General features: G+C 36.3%; 1 protein-coding gene across 5 annotated transcripts in view; it reads right to left on the bottom strand.

Annotated features, from left to right (window-relative positions):
• LOC124869628 (guanine nucleotide exchange factor VAV3-like) overlaps positions 1-13,175 on the bottom strand; it is a 79,632-nt gene that overhangs the window by 50,261 nt on the left and 16,196 nt on the right. For 4 of the 5 annotated variants that reach the window (XM_047367586.1, XM_047367588.1, XM_047367589.1 and 1 more), the window contains exons 3-10: positions 7,480-7,538; positions 6,929-6,994; positions 6,222-6,339; positions 4,761-4,853; positions 4,302-4,370; positions 4,105-4,208; positions 2,607-2,706; positions 2,144-2,239 (exon numbers count right to left, since the gene is read on the bottom strand). In XM_047367586.1, the coding sequence (XP_047223542.1) occupies positions 2,144-2,239; positions 2,607-2,706; positions 4,105-4,208; positions 4,302-4,370; positions 4,761-4,853; positions 6,222-6,339; positions 6,929-6,994; positions 7,480-7,538 (705 nt within the window). The remainder of the gene's footprint in view (positions 1-2,143; positions 2,240-2,606; positions 2,707-4,104; positions 4,209-4,301; positions 4,371-4,760; positions 4,854-6,221; positions 6,340-6,928; positions 6,995-7,479; positions 7,539-13,175) is intronic. The other variant, XM_047367587.1, reaches the window with a different exon arrangement.

Here is a 13,175-nt window from a genome sequence, read left to right as displayed (position 1 = left end):
CTTTCCTTCCTACACACTGTAGGGTCTTAGTCTGCTTAACCCAGTAAACCTATCTATTGGAGCCTTCAACAATAGTAGTCGACACACTGTTTCCTATTTTGCCATTTATGCTGGAAAAATTTATGTTGAACAGGTCTCAACATAATGAAATGAGTGGAAATGTTGTGCTTCACCAGATACTGCATGTGTAGTGGCATCAAAGGTGTGAAGTTCACAGTTGGTACGTTACATTTAAATTGTTAACACAGGTTTCTTTTGTTTAACTGACCATCTGGGAATGACTTCAATGTTCTATAAGTGCCCCATGATCTAGATGGAACATGAGAACTTTAGTGCTTTCACCACGTGGAAAAAACACATTTGTGGCTACCTGGCTTAAATGGTGATTGAACTGTATATACTACAGGTTCAAAAGCATACTAAGAAAGAGTTGGAGTGTTATTTATCTATGGCATCATGTCGTTCTAAGTTAATTAGTTCCTAATCCAACAATGAAAACTTCTAGATAAAAAAAACCTGTACCAGAACCACTAGCCAGTCTTTGAGTGACCTTAAAACTGACATGGTCTGTGTGTTCAGTGACCCAAGAGACAGGACTGTGGAAACTGCACATTATGAGATCTAAGCTGAGTCTGTGAGAGAGACCATAAAAGACCATGTTGGACAAAAGTAAGGCACTCTTTTAAGTTCTAATGTGGAAGTTCTGGTGCTGAAAGCTGGCAGGTCTCGGTTGCTCCACTTTGAATTCATCCTCCCTTTTTAGTTTCCCCTCTTTGATTAAATTAAACAGTAGAACTCAGAACTACTTGGTAAAACCCCTTTGTTTAGATTTTTAGGGGACAGATCGGCTCTTGATTAATGATTTAATCAGTTAATTAGTGTTTTGAATGTTTGTGTTTTTCCCTTTATATGAATGTAATTAGTGTAGGATCTTAGTGTTTTTTCCATTTTTTAATTATTCATTTTTGCATTTGTGAGTACATAAGTTTGATTAATAATAACCTCAACTTTGGATTTTAGTGATTAACTCTTGTTGATTTGTAATGTAATCTTAAAAGAAGGTGTATTTGTTTTAACTGTTTTATTGTATTTGAATTCAGAATATTTTTTCCCAACTTGTGTTGAACAAATTATGCCTAACTTGTGCCTGTAAAAAATGTATATATACGTTTGGCTAAATTATTTTTATTTTCTTTAATTATCACATAACAGTTGTTGGAACTATGCAAACCAGATCTGATGGAAGAGGCTCGTTTCCATAGGAAACCTCACAGCACATCCCAATATTGCCTTGTGTTGAAGCCAAGTTGTAATTTCTAAAGTGGCAGATGATCAAAAAAATTTAAATTTTAAAAATAATGCATAATCATTTTCAGTGGTGTGACTAACAGGAGATTTTCCACCTAAAATCTTTACAGTATGACATATTTTAAGAAAAAAAAGTATTTTTGGTCTGCTAAATCACAATTCAAAAGTAATGCAAAAAGTTAATTACTCATAAATATAGTTTTGCTCCACAGGACTAAAAGGAAAATTATGAAGCAAACATGTGGAGGATGTCGCCCCCTAGTGTTGACTTACATCCTAAAACAAAAAATATTGTATCAGCTCAAAAACTTAAAGCTTCTGCTTCTTGGGTTAAATGTTAGCACCTTGTATTTTTGGACCATCACTCTGAGCACTTTGAAGATTTTCTTGGACAAAATGATAATATTAATTACTAGTTTTTACTTGTGTTTCTGAAATGTAGATATAGCCTTATTAGTAATATAGGAAACAATAACTGTCCTCAGTCTCACAGAGAAAATATTTTTTTCTAACATTTGATTCAATTCAACATTTAGAATTTTTTATTTACCAAAACAAAAATTAAAATACAATAATTGTTCTATTAGTAAAGATTAAAATAGATATTCATATGGTTAAACATTAAAGCAATTATCTGAAAATAGGTATAGTAGAGATGGGTATAGTAAGAATAAAGTGTAAAACAACAGGGGACTGCTGAAAAAAGATGTCCACCATGATAATACTTTTAATTTCAAAATCAGAAACTTAAAACATCAACTGTTCAACAGACTGCCATTTTTTCCATAATCCTTATTTTAATACTTCTTCAAATCAGTGAGTGACACTGGTCTACCTGTAGCAGGAGATGGTACTTTAGAACTCTTTGCATGGGAACAACCAGCAGGTCTCTCAGTGTGAACTTCCCATTGTTGGCCCTTTTAGAGCACTCCTACAAAAATACACAACACACATATTTACATTGGTGTAAGCCAATTTGCATAATGACAAAGACTGTATATGTTTGTGATAAAAAGGTTTTAACTGTTTTTGGTCTGGAATAAGCCTATGTTTTGTTCAAGTATACATTTTTTTGCTGGTTTAAATATTTTGCTTCATGTAAAATCATTTATGCAAATCCCTTTGGTTTATTACGTTCAAGATTTGTTACTCCTGAACGAGAATAAAGCCTCAACATATGTTTGTATATGTAATGCAGACAATACACACTAGGGGTCAGTACAGGTTATCAACAGCATTAAATGTACAGTACGAGGAGGCATGAGGAGTTTTAGAACTGTGGTCTTCACAAGTTTCACCTCAAGCTTCAGGCGGACGTCCTCTTTCTCTTTGCAGATAAGGTCTAAAACAGCAATGGCAATTTCCACCCGACTGCAGTATATCCCATAAATGAGAAGTCTACAAGTCACAATGAAAGGATGGTTTACTAAAGAGAGAAAGATACTGCTATAATGCATCCAAAACATCCTTAAAACCATCATAGCTTATAGTCATAGCTTACAGTGCTTTGAAAAGCATTCATACCCACAAACATCAATGTATTTTATTGGGAGTTTATATGATAGGACAAAACGAAGTGTAGGAAAAAGGATACCTGATCTTAAACTGTTCGAGTACATTTAGGTTAGGCTATTTTTACTCTTTCATGCCTAAATAAAATCTATTGCCACCAATTTCCTTCAGAGAGTTTCTACAAACCCACCAAAACATGACTGTCTGTCTAAACTATCAGTCCAGCCAAGAAGGGCGTTTATCAGGGAAGCAGCCAGGAGGCCCATGGTAACTCTGGAGAGGCTACAGCTGCAGCTCGGGGGGATAACTAATAGTTATCACCATGATAACTGTTAGTTGTGCACTCAGAAAATCTGACTTTTTACTAAACAGTGGCTAGAAGAAAGTCATTCCAAAAGAAACGTATAAAAAGTTCAGTCCACTGCAAACACAGAAGAATGAAGCCGGATGGTGAAACATGCTGGTGGCGGCATTATGCTGTGGGTTACTCTTCTTCAGCAGGTACAAGGAAGCTGGTAAGAGTTGATGGGAAGAGGGGTGGAGCTAAATTTCCTGGAAGAACACCCGTTAGAGGCAAAAATCTTAAAACTAGAGCAGAGGTTCACCTTCCAGCAGGAAAATAACCTAAACATACAGCCAGAGCTACAAAAGAATGCTTCAGATCAAACAGATTAATGTATTAGAATGGCCAAATCAGTGTGGAAAACCCAAATCCTTTTATGAAACTGTTTCAGTGTTTACAGATACTCTCCATCTAATCTGACTGAATTTAAATTATTTAAGAACTGGCAGCAGTTTTTTTGCCTTTAGATATGCAGAGATGATAGAGCCATAGTTACAGCTGCAAATAGTGTTGCAACTGTAACTATAAAAGTGGCTTTAGAAAAGGTTGATAGGTTGGGGGATGGAGGTGATTTGGAGATTAAACAAACATGCTCACCACACGTGTCAGATTTTATCATTAAATAAACTCGCAGTAAAAGACACGAATGTTTGTGGTATTATAAATGTGTCTGCTATGAGCTTACACATTCTCAAAAAAGTTATAATGCAAACAACCAAAGCAGTAAGAAAATATTGCAAAATATGATCTTAAAGGAACGAACATTTTTAAGTTGATAAAAGAGAAAGATTTACGCAATTCAACTAGGAAATACACCAACAAATAGAATGAAAAAACATCTAACAACAAATGATTTTCCAAGTCTTTAACAATGAAATTAATCTAACACTTTAGAACCAATAATTCAAACAAAGCAACTTATCTTGTGTCAAACTTAGTACCTTTCCTTATAGCTGATAAAGATTTGGTAGAGATTAAGGGCGTTTTTGTTCAGGATCGAGTCTTGCAGATCGACCATTAGGCTCTTGTGAACTTTAACCAAATCCTGTATTGTAGAAGAAAGCCATGAGCATCTGAACAGGAGAACATTTTTTCTTCATGTTATGTGGATAGAGGTGAAAAATACTATTCTACTTACAGGAATATTAACAAAAACTTTATCAATTTCAGCTTCAGAAAAGAATTTCTTCAATGGATTCAGGAAATACTAGAAAGACATGAAACAAGAACAATAGTAAAAATATACTTTGGAACTGCTTCTTCCCACAATTCAAAATAATTAGATACTCATATTAAAACCACGCAGATGTATCAATTCATAAACGACAATAGTGTGAAAGAGAGGTGAAATGCTACCTGGGAATTTCCTCTCTCTGTTTTATGTTGAATAATCTTCATGTAACCAGATCAGGATTTATGAGACATTTAGATCATAATCACTTTTACTTCTGACATACAGCAAGTCAACAACAGTTGTTTTAATGTGGAATATAAATATGCCACCTAGAAGGGTATTTATCTGACATATCTAATTTTATTTATCACCTAATGTGTAATAAATATAATTAAAAGATTGCACAGAAAATGACTTCAGCACCTTCTCAATGGACTCCAATGTCTCTGTGTATCGCTCTTCTGTCTGTTTAATCTCTGAAAGGCAGCAGCTACGCACATCAACCTCCACCTGCTTCTATAAATACACATGAACAAGAGGAAATGCTGTTTGAAGGTCACCATTTGATAGGGAAACATCAATTTCTTTTGTGTTATCGAAGGCAAGAAACGTGCAGGAAACAAGCTTGCAAGTGACAAAACAATTCTATAAACAGGTTTTATGCATATGTAGCCATTTTTTGGTTTTTGATGGTTTTCACGTTTTGGCACGTTACAGCCACACACTTCAATATATGTTGGGAGGGTTGGGTATGAGACAGACCAACACAGAGTTTGAATTTTTATAAAATGGAAGGAAAATATCTAAGCAGGTAGGAATCGACCTCGACAACAGCCCTGGTTAGAGACGTAGGACCTTTTGTATTTCGCCTGAACTTAGGGTGGAACTTTTTATTGAGAGGTTGTTAAACATTTCTTATGGGTTGAGAATCCTCGCATTTTGTTTCGGTCACCTCCCAGTTTATCCTCCTCTGCAATTTTCTGTTAACTTTAAATGAATATCACAATGTTTTACAAAGTTTGATTTAAAATACTATGATAAAATCTACCAATGTTAGTGGAAATATTTAATTAAAGACAGCATGGACCTCCGCTTTCAACATTTCCATGGATCCTTGGAGAGAAATGTACACTCTCATCAAAACCTTCTTAAGAGAATTTAATCAATCAAGTAGAAATATTTTTTTCACTGTTTTTGTTTTGAGATGCAGATCAAAGCAATCACAGAATTGTTGATCATTCATGGATTTTAAGTTAAATCATTGAAATTACAAACTTCTTCTGAGTTAAAATTGGTATTAATTCAACTTCAGAGCTTCATCACAGGGAAATTGTCAAAAATGATGTGTCTAGATAGGCAACTGTAATATTGTAGCAGTAATTTTTTATTTTCTTGCCAGAGGTATACCACTACCATAACCGAACAACATGTGATTAATTATGTATTAATCTGGATTTACAATTTTTAATAGCATTCTGGACTTTTCTCTTGCAGTGGTTGGGGATTTGGGTCCCCAGATCGCAGCAGCACTCCTGCAGGAGGAGGACCTGCTAATTGTTAGGGGCCATAATCTATGCACATGGTCCGAGTTTCAAACCCTCAGTCCAAACACACACAAAACACACACAAAAGCCTCCAGGAAGTTAGGTTCTGGTGAAAAAACAAAAAGATTTGATATTGGTAATGCACATTAACTGGTATTGGGTATTTTCTTTTCATACCACAGTGTGACAGATAAGCCACTTAGCCCTTTAAAATGTCAGTACTTAAAGTTACTGTAATGTTGATGTACACTAGATAGTGATACACCTGGTAAGAAATTGTAGTTTCATGTTGCCAGTAATTGTTGGTGCGTGCATGTGTGTGTCTGACTCATTGTGGTACCAGTGGTGCATGCTGTTCTGTCCTCATAAGGTCTGCATAGATCTCTCCGCCCGCATACTCCTCTTCCAGCCCGTATACCGCTGCATACAAGTCATCTTCGTCCTCAGGAACATTCTCACTATCGCACACATGTATGCAAAAACATTAAGAAGTCTAAATTGTGCAAACCATCTGTCACAAGTTAGGTACCTTATTGCATTAACCAAAATTTGTGTTAAATGTACAGAACAAGCTTGTACAATTTAACAGAGGTTTCTTTTCATAAAAAAGGATTGCTGGTTATCATTGCTTCTCATCATACCCACAGGTGGTTATGAAAGAATGAAATTCTTTAACATGTCAGCCCATGACTCAAATAACACTGATCTGTAACACTGATGCTGTAAAAAACAAATACAAACATAGCATCTGCCCCATATGTTCTCAGAGGTATATTTGTTTTTATCAATCACACTAACAACAGCTCTCATCCAGAATCTTAATGTGGGTGGTACAACGGCACTCAGCAAAAACATCCCAAATTACTCATTTGTTTTCTCTAACAGTAAGAGGGAAACTAAGTCAAGGCTTTTACCAAAACATGTGGGTGTCTGCAGCCCCCTGAAGATCCTGGATGGTGAGTTTTAAAACCGGCATTTCGTTTGAATGAAATAATTACACTCTATCAACACCACTAAAGGGCCCACAGAGCGGAGCCTCATACATACTCAATCAAGTCTTCCAGGTTGTTGTAAATCTCCTCGTTTTTCAGGCTCTCCTCCATTGGAAACGGTCTAGAAAGGACGGTAAAGCAGCAGGACTTCAGTCATTCAACAAGAAAATTTAATAGCAAAAGTGACTTTTTTTTTTTTATCTCTAACTGTACCAAAACATTAGAACAAACAGATGTGCTATCATAAAACATTAACAAGAGCTAAATTGGTCAAACCTAAATTCAACATATTTCAGTTTTATTAGTCTTTCCACATTACCAATCAGGGTGAAAGCGCAGCACTTAGTGGTTGTGTTTTTGTCTTTTACTCTTAATCAAAGGTTAAATAAATATATTGATTATTAAGAAAAACAGGGGTTTTTATGTCATTTCTTGTAATGAAATAAACGGAAATTTGGTGGGTGACTTGTGGCTGTAATTTTGTCTGCAGTGTCAGTAAAGAGGGAGGGTGGAGGTGGAGGTGAATTTAAATAAAACAGAGGTGCAAGCAAAACCTCTTATAAATATATATTTATATATACATAAAATGTATGTTTGAAGACTTACTTGAATCCTCCTTGCTGAGCAATTGCTGTATGAGAGAGCTTTGACAGAGTGTCCATGACCTGGTGAAACAAAATTGCATGATCATATTTCTAAATGACGTAGTGTGAAAAATTTGATTTTATTTTTATAATGTTATCATAGTTTTTATTCTTTGCGTAAATAATACAAAATAATTATTACACGTTTAGTACCTTAAACTCAAAGAGATGTAATAATAAGATGATGAAACATTGCTTGCAACCTCTTTTACAAAAAGATGTTCACTAGTAATTGTCCGAAGTCCAAGTCAGGTCTTCAGTCTTTCACCCCAAGTCTAAATCAAGTCTCTTTTCCAGTTGACTGAAAAAACCATTTTCTCATCAAATGCATGTTATCACTGCATTGCTGTTGGTTACGAATTCAATTATTTGCTGTTTTTTCTTGGACTTAATTTGACACATCAACATTAAACAATTACCTTTTAGTCATTTAATGTTTGCCAACAATTATCTTTCAATGTTCTAACATTTACATCAGCATGTAAAAAATAGCTATAGACCACTGTATATTATCTCAAAAGATGATAAAGTGCTATAATTATCCCATTAGAAATATAAATAAGCGTTTATGCTCAGTGGACAGTACTAGAAAGAGATTAAACTTGTTCATTTTCAAACTCTGTGTGAAGTACCCTTAAGTTTCTTTGCTATGATTTAGTTAATACCTGCATTATATGTGTGTTTATTTTGTCCACTTATTTACTTTATACTGTGCTATATAGGTTTATGATGGTTTTTTAATAATATTGGGTAAGCATGTTCAAAAACAACATTTAAAATCTAAATTGGAAATATCTTGAAATATAAGCTATAAATTACAGCACAATGAGCAAGCTGTTGTATGTGCAAAATCCCAGCTGAGCTGAGACACTGGGCAGGAACATATGGCAGAGGGAACTGCAAGTAAAAAGACCTAATCTGATTTACTGAGAGGTAACACACCAAGATCAAGACCACAGTAAAGTATTGTGCTTCTTCTAATAAGGTTTTTGTCCAGAGGCGACAAACTGGCCTGCCCAAGTAGTGTCAAAATTTTTAATCCCTCTTTATTTTTTTCTGTCATCAAACTCCTCTAGTTATTAGTTATCAAACCTCAAAATTAGAATGTTTGCCCTTTGTTTAAACTGCAGAGAAAGCTAAACAAAATGTTAACTAAAAGGTCAACTTTAGATAATATCATGAACATCCATTTCTCATTCTAAAACCAACTGTTTCTTAGGACTAAGTAAAATTTGTTTCTGCTGTTCATTAAACTTTTTTTCAGTTTTTATGCTTTGTTTTACTTAAATATACAGTACAGACCAAAGGTTTGGACACACCATCTCATTCAAAGAGTTTTCTTTATTTTGACTATGAATATTGTAGCTTCACCCTGAAGTCATCAAAACTATGAATTAACACGTGAAATTATATACTGAACAAAAAAGTGTGAAACAACTGAAAATACAGGTCCTTCTCAAAATATTAGCATATTGTGATAAAGTTAATTATTTTCCATAATGTCATGATGAAAATTTAACATTCATATATTTTAGATTCATTGCACACTAACTGAAATATTTCAGGTCTTTTATTGTCTTAATACGGATGATTTTGGCATACAGCTCATGAAAACCCAAAATTCCTATCTCACAAAATTAGCATATTTCATCCGACCAATAAAAGAAAAGTGTTTTTAATACAAAAAACGTCAACGTTCAAATAATCATGTACAGTTATGCACTCAATACTTGGTCGGGAATCCTTCGGCAGAAATGACTGCTTCAATGCGGCGTGGCATGGAGGCAATCTGCCTGTGGCACTGCTGAGGTCTTATGGAGGCCCAGGATGCTTCGATAGCGGTCTTTAGCTCATCCAGAGTGTTGGGTCTTGAGTCTCTCAACGTTCTCTTCACAATATCCTACAGATTCTCTATGGGGTTCAGGTCAGGAGAGTTGGCAGGCCAATTGAGCACAGTGATACCATGGTCAGTAAATCATTTACCAGTGGTTTTGGCACTGTGAGCAGGTGCCAGGTCGTGCTGAAAAATGAAATCTTCATCTCCATAAAGCTTTTCAGCAGATGGAAGCATGAAGTGCTCCAAAATCTCCTGATAGCTAGCTGCATTGACTCTGCCCTTGATAAAACACAGTGGACCAACACCAGCAGCTGACACGGCACCCCAGACCATCACTGACTGTGGGTACTTGACACTGGACTTCTGGCATTTTGGCATTTCCTTCTCCCCAGTCTTCCTCCAGACTCTGGCACCTTGATTTCTGAATGACATGCAGAATTTGCTTTCATCCGAAAAAAGTGCTTTGGACCACTGAGCAACAGTCCAGTGCTGCTTCTCTGTAGCCCAGGACAGGCGCTTCTGCTGCTGTTTCTGGTTCAAAAGTGGCTTGACCTGGGGAATGCGGCACCTGTAGCCCATTTCTTGCACACGCCTGTGCACGGTGGCTCTGGATGTTTCTACTCCAGACTCAGTCCACTGCTTCCGCAGGTCCCCCAAGGTCTGGAATCGGCCCTTCTCCACAATCTTCCTCAGGGTCCGGTCACCTCTTCTCGTTGTGCAGCGTTTTCTGCCTCATTTTTCCTTCCCACAGACTTCCCACTGAGGTGCCTTGATACAGCACTCTGGGAACAGCCTATTCGTTCAGAAATTTCTTTCTGTGTCTTACCCTCTTGGTTGAGGGTGTCAATAGTGGCCTTCTGGACAGCAGTCAGGTCGGCAGTCTTACCCATGATTGGGGTTTTGAGTGATGAACCAGGCTGGGAGTTTTAAAGGCCTCAGGAATCTTTTGCAGGTGTTTAGAGTTAACTCGTTGATTCAGATGATTAGGTTCATAGCTCGTTTAGAGACCCTTTTAATGATATGCTAATTTTGTGAGATAGGAATTTTGGGTTTTCATGAGCTGTATGCCAAAATCATCCGTATTAAGACAATAAAAGACCTGAAATATTTCAGTTAGTGTGCAATGAATCTAAAATATATGAATGTTAAATTTTCATCATGACATTATGGAAAATAATTAACTTTATCACAATATGCTAATATTTTGAGAAGGACCTGTATGTCTTATATTCTAGGTTCTTCAAAGTAGCCACCTTTTGCTTTGATTACTGCTCCACACACTCTTGGCATTCTGTTGATGAGCTTCAAGAGGTAGTCATCTGAAATGGTTTTCCAACAGTCTTGAAGGAGTTCCCAGAGATGCTTAGCACTTGTTGGCCCTTTTGCCTTCACTCTGTGGTCCAGCTCACCCCAAACCATCTCGATTGGGTTCAGGTCCGGTGATTGTGGAGGCCAGGTCATCTGGTGCAGCACCCCATCACTCTCCTTCTTGGTCAAATAGCCCTTACACAGCCTGGAGGTGTGTTTGGGGTCATTGTCCTGTTGAAAAATAAATGATGGTCCAACTAAACGCAAACCGGATGGAATAGCATGCTGCTGCAAGATGCTGTGGTAGCCATGCTGGTTCACTATGCCTTCAATTTTGAATAAATCCCCAACAGTGTCAACAGCAAAGCACCCCCACACCATCACACCTCCTCCTCCGTGCTTCACGGTGGGAACCAGGCATGTAGAGTCCATCCGTTCACCTCTTCTGCGCCGCACAAAGACACGGTGGTTGGAACCAAAGATCTCAAACTTGGACTCATCAGAGCAAAGCACAGATTTCCACTGGTCTAATGTCCATTCCTTGTGTTCTTTAGCCCAAACAAGTCTCTTCTGCTTGTTGCCTGTCCTCAGCAGTGGTTTCCTAGCAGCTATTTTACCATGAAGGCCTGATTCACACAGTCTCCTCTTAACAATTGTTCTAGAGATGTGTCTGCTGCTAGAACTCTGTGTGGCATTGACCTGTTCTCTAATCTGAGCTGCTGTTAACCATTTGAAGAACCTAGAATATAAGACATATTTTCAGTTGTTTCACACTTTTTTGTTCAGTATATAATTCCACATGTGTTAATTCATAGTTTTGATGCCTTCAGTGTGAAGCTACAATATTCATAGTCATGAAAATAAAGAAAACTCTTTGAATGAGAAGGTGTGTCCAATCTTTTGGTATGAACTGTAAATATATAACATATATGTATAATTGAGAAATAGACAGTGTCATTATTAATAAACATAATATTTGCTTACATCTACTTAATTTGATCTGTGCTATACCTTAATCATAAAAAAAACAAAATCTTCTTTTTCCTTTAGATTGACTGATTTCTGAAACTTTTAAATAGTTTAGATATGAACAGTTGCATATTTATGAATTGGTTTTGTTTTATGATCTGTTTTTTGTTTAAGTGGACAACAAGCTTGAAATACTGGCTTGAAGAATCTGTACCAGCTGAAATGTGTGAAGAATTAGTTTAGGTATTTCCTTGCAGACATAGGGCAAATATCTCCATGGTTTCTCAAATAACTTGCAAATGTTATTTAGCATTACTGGTGCCTTATTAATCTATGAAGCTTCTTATGACAACTGTGGTTGTGTGCCCATCCCTTCTCTGATGTGGCCCTGGGCAACTGCCCCATTCAAAAACTGCCACTTCTGTCAGATAATGCAAATGAAAACAAATATTTTTATATCATTTATTTTACAAAAAATAATACAAAAAATTTTTTTTCACTGCCGGTTTTTGTGTGATGTTGTCAGACCTTTAGCTATCAATATCTATACAAAAAGGTAGACAATATTTTTGTCTTGTGGACAAATAATCACATATCCTTCTCAAACTGTGACATTTACAATCTAAAACCTAGCTACAGAATACCTGCAACCAAATGGATTTGGATTTAAAATATTCTTCTAGCTCTTTTATACAAACACAAAAAAATTAGACACTGAAAAAGAAGTACAGTGTCACTTTGTTAGATAGCAACCCACGGAATTCGCTAAAAAGTGATTTAAAAGGTTTAAAATGAAACTGTTGCACCTAATAGACTGAACAGATATCTGTACCATGCAAAACTGATGTTTAATTTGAGTAACTGTTTCAGACAGTAGCAAGTTAGTGTCATTATAACGTTGCTATAAATCATTTTAGGAACTGAACCACACAAGTACAGCTGCAGTCTTAACACTATAACTATTCACCAGCTTGCCATCTAACAATGCATTCGCCTTAACCATTTTGCAAAGACAGAGTTTCATGTTGAACACTTCGCCCACTGTGTTGCAGTCAACCTGCCTTCATTCTCTATATAGTCAATGTGGCAACTGTATTTGAAATGACTTTGTGGTTTACTGTAAACACACACTCGCCTTTTCTGTGAAGCACAGCACAGAGCATACCATAAAAACATTAAGAAATCTAGAGTAAATGTCTAGAAACCAATGAAATTACAAAACGCAATTTGAAAGTTGTTGAACTCGTGTAAGTCTTTGTGTAATGACTTACAAGAGACATATTGATCAACAAAAACTAAGGCGGTAGAGTTCTGCTTCATTCTGCAGAGCATTACCTGGTAGCTCATTGTTTTTTGCCAAACAATGAAAGACAACAACCAGTTTGGGATTTAGAGCCAAGCATGTCTCTCTCTCTCTCAGCGTAAGAGTATTATTTTACTTTATTCAAACATGAAAAAAGAATGTTAAAATTCCTTGACAATAATTTGATTGTCAATAATGTCATACAGTGATTAAAATACTTGAAAATGGTCAGTGTTTTTGT

Source organism: Girardinichthys multiradiatus, chromosome 6, assembly GCF_021462225.1.
Source record: "Girardinichthys multiradiatus isolate DD_20200921_A chromosome 6, DD_fGirMul_XY1, whole genome shotgun sequence".
NCBI classification, from domain to species: domain Eukaryota; kingdom Metazoa; phylum Chordata; class Actinopteri; order Cyprinodontiformes; family Goodeidae; genus Girardinichthys; species Girardinichthys multiradiatus.
The sequence above is the reverse complement of the archived record's forward strand: the minus strand, read 5'-3'. Positions and strand labels throughout refer to the sequence as shown.